We start from the raw sequence: 12,500 nt of genomic DNA on the forward strand, positions 1-12,500 counted from the left end.
ACAATGTGTCATTCACACTTTGATGGCAGAGGTTTGCAGCAAGGGGTTTGCAGCATTATAACTCAAGCCTTGGTTCACACACAAGCCGGAAAAAGCTAGACAATTCTTATTGTTATATAGAATATATAGATATTAGGGCTGGGCAAGTGAACGCGTTAATAACGCGTTCACTTTTCAATCGATTAACGGCATTAATTATTTGATTATGCATTAAGTGCATTTATTATAATTTTTGGGGCTTTTACTTTAAAGGTGATTTATGTAGGTGCGTGCACGCTTCCATAGCCTCATCGTCAGGCAGTGTTGATAATTTGCCGACTTGAGCCTGACGTGAAAGCACGTATTTGTATGTAGTTTCTGTTCTCAGCTGCCGTGAGTCGCTCGCCTCACAAAGCGCTCACAGGCAGTCAGTCTACCGGCAGGCTCGCACTGTAAACTCAGCGTCCAGATTGAACATTAATAACATTACTTTAAAATAATAACCTGCAATAAACTAGTTCTTACTTCCTATTTAAATTTGGCGCATAATGCGATTAATCACAAAAAAAAATCATGCCATTAATCAGTTACATGTTTTCAACTTTGCCTAGCCCTAATAGATACATTCTGCCTTGCAAGTGGTTGAAACATTTTTTGCACGGGTCTTGGACCTTATAAAACAGCTGTTTAAACTAATAAACTAATAAAACTAATAAAATCAATCTTTATCGGGCAATTTGGATCATCAATGATCATCAAAAAATGTCAAAAAAGCATCATAACCCTATTTTTTTATTTGTGCTGATCCACAAAGCTGATCCATGATGTGTGGTCTCATCTAGACTGTTAGTTTTATAATCCATTGTTACTCAACATCAAAATAAAATGAGGGAGGCAATCCAGGGACATAAATATCCCATGTGTTTGTTTCCTGTCATCAATCTAAAATCATTTGCACACAACACACTTTTTTATGTGATGTGACAAAAAAACCTTTCCGCCCGTCACATGACCACTTCCCTTCAGCCTGATGCTCTTAACGGCCGCTGGCTTGTAAATTATTCATTGCTAGGCCTCCTTTGGTCTTCTGTATAACCAACAGCTGATGAGAGAGAATCGGATAGAGGCATCAAGATCACAATTAGGATGAAGAGTTGGGGAGGAGGGCTGAACGGCTGCTTGTTCTGGGATAAGTAATGATGGAAGTGGCTCAGCGGGGCGGGGCCTCCACTAAATCAAGGTCAGGTAATTGATGTTAATGCAGGACAAGGTCTTGCAAATGGACCTGGTTACCAGCCCACTGAGACTTTCTTGAAGATAAGAGACCTGCAGCTGTTCGATGCTGCAGGGTAAAGCACCTGGACTTTGACAGATTGTATGAAAAGTACTTTATTAATCCCCAAGGAGAAATTTTTTAAAAGATTTTTTTTAAATTGTGTGTTTCTGATTAATGTTCAAAACATAACCTACGTCTCTGTTTTCTGAAAGGTCAATGATAAGGTCGTAATATTTTGAGAAGAAAGCCATAATAATAAACAAAAACAATCCAGACCATCTGACGGACAAATAATCCTGTTCATGTATTGTTAGACTAACTCTCTGGAGGAGATAAAGTTCAGAAAAGTGGCCATACACAGTTGCACTGGATGGCACTTCATGGCTTCATGAGTCTTGTATAAAGTTTCAAAGGGGCGGAAAGTTTCCGGTAAATTTCCAGAAAGTTTCCACGGGAATTTTGAAAAAAAGAAATGTGCCTAAGTTTTTTGCAAAAGCATATAACAGGGAACTTATATGCACGCCGAGCTCATCTGGACCCTGAATGCAGCTGGTTGGGAACATCGTCTGCCAGAAACATAAACGTAAACATAAAACGCTCTTTTTTTTTTGAACGTTTTTGTCATCAGTGTTGCGTCTGAACGTTTCAGCCCGATGCCTGGCAAGTGGGGGAGCGCCGAGTTGCGTGGAGGCCGAGAGCGGTATTGCAGACTGATAGAGATTTCAATTATAGCTGCAACATATTGAAAAGAATAACTGAACTAGTTCATTTTTTGGAGCTGTGAACTTAGTCCAAAATTTTGAATAATGGACTATGAACTGAACTAGTTCATGTAGAACGTGAACTTTCCCAACACTGTTTGTCATTAGCATATTGATTACTTGGTAAACTGAAGCTATGTTCATTTTAATACCGAGTTTATTTGTATACAGTAGACTTCTTACAGCAGTGAGAGTAGGACGTATGTATGTCCACACAAAAGTACACCATCTTGATTATTCGCGGCTTTTGGAATGTCCAAAAAGTCATTTTTAAAAGTTGTATTATAAATGTGTGCATGCATGCCTGCTTATGACAAGGTAAATACAGTTAAATTACCCCAACATTTCCAGTTAATTCCTGATAATTCCCGTATATTCCCGTTGAAAGTTTCCAACTTTGAATATTCCCGGAATTTTGCAACGCTGGTCTTGTAGTCGGGCAATTAAGTCCAACAAGCCGCCCAATTGCAACAATTAAATGAACAAGTTGAATTAAAGCTGCGAGCAGCAGGGAGCGGGCCCTCGCTAGCTACAGTACGTCGGGGAGGCCTGCGGGTTGCCATATCAACAAGCTTTTGATACGTTTGATGACATTAAACCCGTAATGATCCACAGAGAATTTTGTGAGAATCGAACACAGCGTTTAGGAAGATTTGGGGAAAAAATAGTTTTTCACAAAATTTATAATGGCGGAAAATCTAAGTAGGCGGAGCTTAAGGGTTTCAATCTGTGTGTTGTAGAGAAGAGCTACCCAAACATGTTTGCCAAATTTTAGGTCAATCGGTCATAGGTTGCGAAAACTGTGGGCTTTCACAACTCAAGCGTTGTAAAAAAAAAAAAAGTCAGTTTTTTTAGGGGGCGCTATCTGACGTTTTAGAGCATGGTCCCAAGAGACTTTTATTTTAAGTCTAGATGTGGTGCATATGAGTACCAAGTTTCATACATGTCGGTCAACCGTAGCGCTGGGGCTGCTTAAATGAAAATTTCTAGGGGGCGCTATCGAGCCGAAGTGCCATTTTGAAGCATTCAAATCACATCAGGCAACTACATCTTTGCCTTTAAATGTGTGTGCCAAGTTTAGTTACGTTCTGAGCATGCTTAGTGCCTCAAAAGCACCTTCGTTGTTGACGGCGAAGGATGGGTCGCCACGGCAACGGCGTTTCACGAAACATCAAAAGCTTTAGGGTATGTCATCATGAAAGTCCTATGTTTGTGTAGAAGTAATTTGATGTTGATCTGATTTACCTACTAAGAGAAGCAAGCCAGAATAGACTTCCTGTTACCACTAGGTGGCGCAATGACTAAAATTAAAAATTAGACTGCACATGTCTTCAGGTCTGGAGTCTCATCAGACATGTGGAATCTGGAAAGGATCTGATCATGTGGAGTCGAGTTACATGGGTTTATTCGTTCATGGCGAAGGCTTGAACTTCCGTGATGCTCCCACACGACGCCGTTCAACGGATACATACAATTTTCAGGGTGATGCATTATCAATGTCTTAACTCTCATACGACACATTTTGAGAGGGATCTAACTAATTTGTAAGGAGTAGGGTATACAAGTAGAAAACATGTAACTTCCTGTTGCCACTAGGTGACGCTATGACTATGATTAAAAATTACCATATGGATGTCTTCAGGGTCACGGTAATATGTGATTTATCATGATTAATCCACAGAAACCTGTGATTAATCAGATTAAAATGTTTAATCATTTCAGCGCCCTTGTTTTATTGCACAGTATGCAATGGTAAATGTTCCTTGTTTACTCAACCTACTGTTATTCAGGTTGCTTAATAGGATTATTGACTTAGGACTAGATGGGTATGACTGTTAGACTGGTGTCACTTAATGTCAATGGATTGAATGCCCCCAAGAAGAGAGACAAAGTTATGACGAAATTAAAGAAGGATAGAGCCCAAATTATATATCTGCGGGAGACTTACCTTAACAAAGTAGAGCATGACAAGCTTAAGAGATACGGTTATAGAAATCTGTACAGTAGTTCCTTTAAAAGGGAGGTCCCAGAAGGGGCGTGACGATTATGATATCAAATCGGATACAATTCGAATACGAAAAAGAGATAAGGGATAGGGAGGGAAGATATATTATTGTGAAAGGGAAGCTCGACAATGTGAAGGTTACTCGGGTGAATGTGTATGCGCCCCCTGACTGTGATAAACATTTTTTTCAGATTACTATTCAATGTTATTGCAGCAGAAACAGAAGGGATTCGAATTTGTGGGGTGGATTTTAATGTAGTTTTAAATTATAACATGGACACAACAAGCCTCAAAAAATCCAAATATCAAAATACGTAAATACATTATTGGAGGAGATGGGATTGGTTAATATATGGAGGCATCTGCACACGTTAGAGAAGGATTTAACACACTATTCGGCGGTGCATAAAGTACATTCTAGAATAGATTATTTGTTTGTGGATCCAGGGAATGTTCACTGAATAATGAACAAAGGAAAGACAAGTTCAAATTGGAAATACAAAACTATGTTACGGAGAACGACAATGGGATGGTGGAGCGAACAATGGTTTGGGACGCCTTAAATGCAGTTATGAGAGGCAGATTAATATCGGAATCGACCTATGCAAAAAAAAATGAAATTAGAAACGTATACGAAAAATATAGAAAAACTGTGGGAATTGGAAAGAGAATACCAGAATTCGGCAGACATGGGCACACAAAAGAAAATGAAAGTCCTAAAACTAGAGATAGATAAACATCTAACAGAGGAGATGGAGCGGAAGATTCTGTTCTTTAAGCAACAGTATTATGAGATAGGGCCAAGAGCCACTAAATTATTAGCCAGATTATAAGCAACTCGCGACGAGTCAAATCCATAAAATTAGGGACCCCCTTACAAACTAATTAATAACAGAGCCGGAGGATATTGAAAGAACATTCCAGAGATATTATGAGGAGTTATATACACAGCCAGAGTCTGCACAAAGAGATGAGATGAAGTCATTTTTAAAACACACTAGACCGACCAAAGATAGGACAGACACAGAATGATACCCTAACGAGGGATATTTCAATAGAGGAGGTAGTGGAGGCAATAAACTGATAAAAAAATGGGAAATCTCCGGGGAGTGATGGATACCCGGCAGAATGGTATAAAACATCGTCTTCGCTGTTAGTCAAATCGTTTAATTACAAAAAAATTACAAGAAGGCAAATTGCCACCAAGATGGATAGAAGCAGTAATAACGGTCATACCTAAACCGGGAAAAGATAGGGAATTATGCGGAAATAATTTACCAATATCATTACTAAATGTGGATTACAAGATATATACATTGATTATTGCTAGACAATTACACGATTTTACACAGGATCTATCAATGATAGATCAATACAGATTATTCGGACTCTATAGATCAACCAAACAGGGATGCTGTTTGTCACCAACCCTGTTTGCATACTTTATTAAACCACTGGCCCAAGCCATACGCAAAAATAGGAGAATCCAAGTGACAGTGCGAGGAGTGGAACATAAGGTCGGCCTCTTCGCAGATGACGTCATTGCATTCCTCGACCGACCTAGTGAATCGTTGCCTAAATTGTTAGACCTCTTGAACGCATATGGACCGCTATCTGGGTATAAGACAAAAAGAACTAAAACCCAAGTGCTCACTAGTAATTATACACCAACAAAAGGAGATCAGGGAAAAATACAATTTAAATTGGAATCTAAAGAAAATTAACTATTTAGGGGTAGAAGTGACAAGGAACCTATCATGACTATATAGGGCAAATAATATGATCAATCGAGAATTATTAAAATATATACATAGATGGACCCCCCTAACATTGGATTTTAGCTCAAAGACTGAATAAGAATGAATGTATTACCCAGACTTTTGTATTTGTTCCAAGCATTACCAATAGAGACACCTCAAACACAATTCAAAGTAATGATTGATACATATAAAAGGAACCGGGTTAGGACTATAACTACATTATATAAGGCATTGATGGATGACAAAAACACAACACGGTATATAAAAAGGAAAGTGGGAAAGAGAATTTGACATGGAAATATCTGAAGAGGAATGGGATAAGATGTGGGAAAAACACAAGACAACAACCTGTTCGTGAGCCTACAGAGTTTTACTGGAAAAATCTGATACGGTTCATTATCACACCTAAAATATCAAATCATTATTCTGAAACAAGAAAGTCATGTTGGAGATCTGAAGCTAACCATGCGCATGTATTCTGAAATTGTCACAAAATAAAAGGGGGAATGATCGGGGAATGATCCATAAGATAACACAAGATATTCTGGGATACGAATTTCAAATTAATCATAAACTGATGTATCTGTGTATGTACACAGAGAATAATATACATGATGGGGACTTGTATCTATTCAAGATACTCATGGTTGCATGTAAAAAGGCCATTACAAGAAAATGGGGGACGGAAGATCTACCCACGCAGAACCATTGGGTGGACACAGTGGGGGAAATAAACATTATGGAAAGACTGACACACAGGCTACGACTGACAGGATGACGGATGGACAGTAAATGGAGGAAGTGCACTCTATGGCAGTTGACACAGACTTGATATGAAAGCAGGTTTTTCATTTTTTGTGTCATTCTTGTTGTCGAAGAGGGCGGTGACGTGCCCGCTGCTCGGCTCATTGGTCCCGCGAGCAAGATTTATTTCCATCCAGTGTTGCATTAATTCCTTCCTTCCTTCCTTCCTTCCTCTCTTTCTTGAGAGAGAGAGAGAGAGAGAGAGAGCGAGAGAGATGCTTGCGCTGCAAGCTCAGAGTCCATATTTATTTATATAAATGTTAGGGCTGGGCAAGTTAACGCGTTAATACCGCGTTAACTTTTCAACCGATTAACGGCGTCAATTGTTTGATCATGCGTTAACTGCATTTTTTTGAGGGGAGGGGGCTTTTACTTTGAAGGCGATTTATGTAGGTGTGCGCACGCTTCTCTAGCCTCACCGGATGATTTGCCGACTTGAGCCTGACGTGAAAGCACGTATTGTTCTGTAGTTTCTGTTCTCAGTGGCGGGCCGTCAGGGCCAGCTAGGCCTTCTCTGCTGACCTAAACAATCACAAGTATTAGCTTTTTAAAAATATATATTTTTAAAAATTGTATTTATTTTATAATGTAATTGTTTTTCACAAATACACTACATGTATTATAATGTTTTTTCCCTATTAGCTTCTATTCTTGTTGAGCAGCTCCTGTCTCCTAACTGTGCTCCTGCTGCCTTGCTTTCTGTTTCTGTAGCCAGCTCGCGCGCTCCTTAACGCTTGTCTCTCTCTCTCTCTTCGCCGGTTAAACACGCGCTGGTTGTGTCCTACTCACAGACAGCGCAATAGACCCTACACTAAACACTTTAGGTGGCGCTGTATGCACCTGGTTGGTTGCGCTACTTTTCGACTTTTCTAGAAAAGGCCTTTAATCTGGAGAGAAGAAGAAACATCTTTAGCTGGACACTATCCCCTGTGGACTCTGTGTAACACTGTAACACCTACTGGCAGCATCTCGCCCTGCTTGTGAGACACGCGCGATGGAAACTGAAAAGCAGGTCTGCATAGCTCGCTGTTAGCTCGCCAGCTAACTAGCGCTCGCAGGGAGGGGGGGGGGGCATTCTGGGTTCACAGCTGGCCTATTGCGCAACACCACAGGGCCAGCTTGGCCTTCTCTGATGGCCTGAATGGAATCACAAAGTTATAGCTATTTTATAATATTATTTTTTTTTAATTTAAAAAAATACACTACATTCATTATGTTCAAGTGCACTCAGCTGTTAAACACTACAGCTGGCGTAATTGCACTTTTCACCGCCCGCCACATATATTTTCATTATTGATGATCATTTGTTGTATGTTTTTTGTTTAAGCATCTACTATTATCCTTGTTTTTCAGTGAAGTAACTATTTCTCTCTGAACTGATGGGGAGCAGAGAGTAGCATAAATATTACAGTAGTACCGGAGTAAACAATGATGTGCTCTTGCAACCAGTTGAGAAAGTTGCTAACACCAGTGCTACAAGTAGAAAAATTAGCCTGGAGCCCTCCTAGAGGATATGCGTGTTCTGGTGCTACGTGGCTGGATATGCCAAAATAACACTGACACCAGACAGGGCCATTAGAAAAACGTGTTTACAATATTGCAGACATAATTGCATGTGTTCACTAATGATTAGGTTCCTTGGTGTGCTACCTGTCGGATGTTTCATTTCCAAATGAGACGTAATGATGGAAAGTCAGGAGGCTTTGTGAAAACATGGGAAGGCTAGCTTTCCAGGCCAGAGGTGCATGCATATTTTAAGGCATGCAGGGACTTATATTTAATAAAAAGTGATGTACGATTTGACACACTGACGCCTATCACTTTTTTCCCATTAAAAGCAGATCCATACTTCTCCCTCCCACAAGGCCATGTAGTTAAAAGCTAAGTCGACATAGGCATGTCCAAGCTCATTTTGACTGCACTGGGAATCTGATATATGGGAGACCTACCTGACCACGTAGGGCTTGTGAGGCTGGCACAAATCACAAATACTGCACCTATTTGTTAACCACCATTACGTCAGGAATGAGCAATTCAATAAATCTGCAGCTTTAGAGGAAGCAATAAAGCCTCTGCTGTTTATTATCGGCATCAACATGGACAGCATATGACTAATGGGTCATTCAGTGCATCCTCACTAGGGTTGTCACGATACAAAAATTATGACTTCGATGACTTGAAAAAAAACTAAAGCTATCATATGGGTACATTAAAGATTGACACAAAATTAAAGAGTAATTTCTCCCCTTTATTGAAAAATGCACTTATGAATAATCTAGAACTAATTAGCTAAAGATCCACCCTCAGGCTTCACCAGCATGACACCATTTTGCATCAATTGTGTTTCATTTGGTACACTTTTGTGTGCATTCTGACCTCATGATCATAAATGCTTGTAGTCAAACTAGGCTAATGCTACTCGTGGCTGTATCTGGGTGAGCTTGGGGTTTTTCATGTTTATAATTACATTTGCTTACCTGTCATTCGTTAAACTCTTTAAAAAGTTTGGGCTGTCTGCTTGAAAGGCAGTTTTAAGGAAGTGCTATTTCCAGAAAGTACCGATACTTAAAATATGGAAAATCGTATCGTTTTTAACGTACGGATAGCGCTGTACTTTTTTAGTATCGGTATACCGTGCAACATTAATCCTCACTGGTAATAACAAAGTCCCTCAATGACCCTGAAGCAGAGTTTAAACATAGTGCTACAGACAAAGGCTTGTTGACCCCCATTTCACAAAGAAGTACACTCAACCATCCAATACAGCATACGGGGAACAACAAGATGACAATGGAGCTATTCAGTTTTAGTGAATAAATCCAAAAAAAAAATTCTTCAAAAAAGACATTACAGTGGCTTATGTTGTAGATAAAGAGTTCTGTCTGGACTTTAGAACAAGGGCAAGTCTCTCCCCAAATTACAAACCAGAGAGATAAAAGACAAAGTAAAACATGGACTATTGTGACTGTGTGTGGCTATGATTACCACAATTACAGTGTGAACAATTAAATGTAAAAGTTCAACCTGACTCAACAAAGCCAGTCTAAAGATTACATCTAATTAAACAGGGCCTTTATTGACTTACTTTGTGCTGCAACCTATTTTTCTACCACCAAAACATGGTGAAGGTCCATTAGCATCCTTGCTGCAACTACCTTTCAAAATCTGCAAACCCGACGTTAGGGCTTCGACGATGAAAAGGAAAAAGGAAATGCAGGAGCCGTCGGATCTACTTACTTGGAGAGGGACACTCCGCCAGCTTTCCCTATGAGCTCCTCATGGTGGAGGACGGCATCATTCCAAGGAACGTCAAGGAACTTTAGCAGTGTCTTCATCCATTTCTCAGGATGAAGGACCAACTGTTCATAGTGCACAGGCAGGCATTTGCCCGCTGCCTCCAGGCACTGAGTGTACATGGTCTCTATGGCCCGGTTCCACTTGGTCAAGCAGTCCCTGTAGCTGCCCAGGTCAAAGCCGGCAATTGTTACCTTCCTTGAGATCATGGAGTGGACTGAAGCCCGGCCGTCACGAATCATGAGTATAAACTTGGCACGGGGAAATATCTTGGCCAGGTAGGAGAGCGACTTTAAAGCAAAAGGGTCCTTGTTGCAGAGAAAGTTAGCGGGCTCCCCATGTTTGACAATGATTTCCAGCAGGAAGGCCTGCATGGCAGCGTCCAGCACCTCATCCGTCACACCTGCCTCATCCAGGCGCATCTTCTCCCTCCCTGAGCGGCTCCACATCTGCTTCATGGCCAGGATACGAGGGATGACGCGGGTTTCTTCGCCACAGCGCACTTCGGGGTGGGCGTCCAGCATGGCTCGCATTAGCGTGGTCCCACTGCGAGGCACTCCACCAATGAAGATAAGTGGCATGTCTTTGTTGTAAACAAAAGGTGTGCTAAGGTTTTGGCCAGTCCGTAAGGTGGTGCGCATGCTGCCTCCCAGGGCCGACAGAGGCAGTATCCCGCCCAAATGGCTGTGCTCTTCGATGCGATGGTGGCACTCCATGGCATGGCGGCCCAGGTAGAAGACAGTGACCGAGCTGATGACCAGACAAGCCACCAACAAGTTCTGTTTCAGCTTGCCAATCATTTTGGCGGGAGAGGAGAATATCACCACAGGGGCAATTTAGGGGGAGAGATTGGGAAAAGGAACCAAAGGTACAATCAAGGTTCCCGCCCTTTATGGTTGTTTGCTGGGAACCGGGCATGGATCAAGCTCCCTGGTGTACAGCAGTCGTTGAGTCCCTAGCTCCATGAGGCCTGGATTGTTGCACAAAAGAAAAACAAGAACAATAGTTCTGATTAGACACCAGGGTAACCTCAAGCAAAATTAAAGATGAAACCTGATCAAAAAAAACATTTTATAAGCAGTTTTAAAGAAACTTCTTCACCAGTGCTACATATATAATTGTGACAACAAAGTTGCTGCCAGAAGACTAATGAACTCAGTCTCCCAGGCGTTTTATGAAGAGTAAGTAGAACTCAATGCCCATTGAAATGTAAATGATCTCGACTCTGATGATGAGAAAGCAAAGTCACAGAACTAAGAATAGCTCTATTTTCATCTCACTGAATATCACTCAGGCTTTGATTTTCAGGGAGCACTATCTGTGACATTTAACAATAAATTTTGACACACACTAACACAAAGTCATCCTGTAGAAAGGGCTAAATGTATTTGCACACAACAAAACATGCATACATAGACACATTGATTCTACATACTGTGTGCTTTCTGACAACTTTCCCTTTGCTTTGGTGAAGTATAAGCTGCAAGTGGGGGTTTTCTTTGTGCAGGCCTCGAAGCCACATTCCCCTCCTGAACAAATGCCGAGCTTGAGAGAAAGTGGAGGGGTGGGGGACATCAGATGATTCAAGTGGATTTAAAATCCATGATCTGCGTGTCACTAGTACTGATCAACAATCCTGTCCTCCTTAATTCCATTGTATGAACCCCCTACATGTTCCTGACGGTTTCATCTTAGCTCAAAATGTATTTGGTATTGGAATGACTCCAGCCACTGCACACACCCACTTTTCACTCCTACGGCGAGCCATAAACAGATGCAGAAAGTGCAGTTTCAGAGGCTGTGACATATCTCCAACCATAAAGGTTGGGAAAGTCGAGGTCCGCTACACACCTCGGTTCAGATTTGGTGTGAGTTTAGTACAGCATCAAACATAGTCCAGTGACAGTTTGAACGTCTAGTCTAGTATGTGAATTCTCGCTGCACAGTATACCTCTGTAAATACCAGTTAATGTCTGCAAAATGGCATATGCATGTTTTTCCTACGCCATATTGCTTTTACATTCCCATTCCTACCTGCCCACTGCTCCTAAACAGGATGGGTCCATACACACAGGATTTTTCCCCACCAGTAAAGCTTTAGAATTAAAAAAGTTTTAGTCTTACAGCCCAGTTACCTTCTGTACTGTGCTGTTTATTTACACATGCTCCACGTCATCATGAGGATGATGCTTTGTCAGCATTGTTCAGCAGGAGGGCCACAACAGGGACTGCAGTTCATCACAGCAAAGCAATGAACCCAGTACTGCAGACTCTGCCTCAGTGTCTGGATGCATATCCCTCTGAACAGACCACACAGAATGACAAAGACATCGTCCTCTTCTTTGTTCCAACTCATTAATATACCCAATAATCATGATCCGTGTATGTGGAGGAGTAGTATTTTCAGTGAGTGCGTGCCCCCCAAACTCCAACTTTTCCCCCCACTGGCTGTCTACTTCATATACTGCAAAAAAAAAAAGGTGCAAAAGCCACCTGATTGCATTGCAAAGTCCGATATATATATATATATATATACACACATATATATATATACATATACATATATACACATATACATATATACACACATATATATATACACATATATATATACATACATA

At 40.9% G+C, this 12,500-nt stretch overlaps 1 protein-coding gene across 3 annotated transcripts in view; it reads right to left on the reverse strand.

The window, feature by feature from the left end:
- Nucleotides 1-12,500, reverse strand: part of tpst1 (tyrosylprotein sulfotransferase 1) — a 71,255-nt gene that overhangs the window by 43,915 nt on the left and 14,840 nt on the right. For all 3 annotated transcript variants that reach the window (XM_068585496.1, XM_068585497.1, XM_068585495.1), the window contains exon 3: nucleotides 9,823-10,849. In XM_068585496.1, coding sequence (XP_068441597.1) covers nucleotides 9,823-10,679 — 857 coding nt within the window. In that variant the 5' untranslated portion in view covers nucleotides 10,680-10,849. The remainder of the gene's footprint in view (nucleotides 1-9,822; nucleotides 10,850-12,500) is intronic.

This window comes from Clinocottus analis, unplaced genomic scaffold (assembly GCF_023055335.1).
Source record: "Clinocottus analis isolate CAN_PGR_092001 unplaced genomic scaffold, fCliAna1.0.p SCAF_2, whole genome shotgun sequence".
Lineage (NCBI taxonomy): Eukaryota > Metazoa > Chordata > Actinopteri > Perciformes > Cottidae > Clinocottus > Clinocottus analis.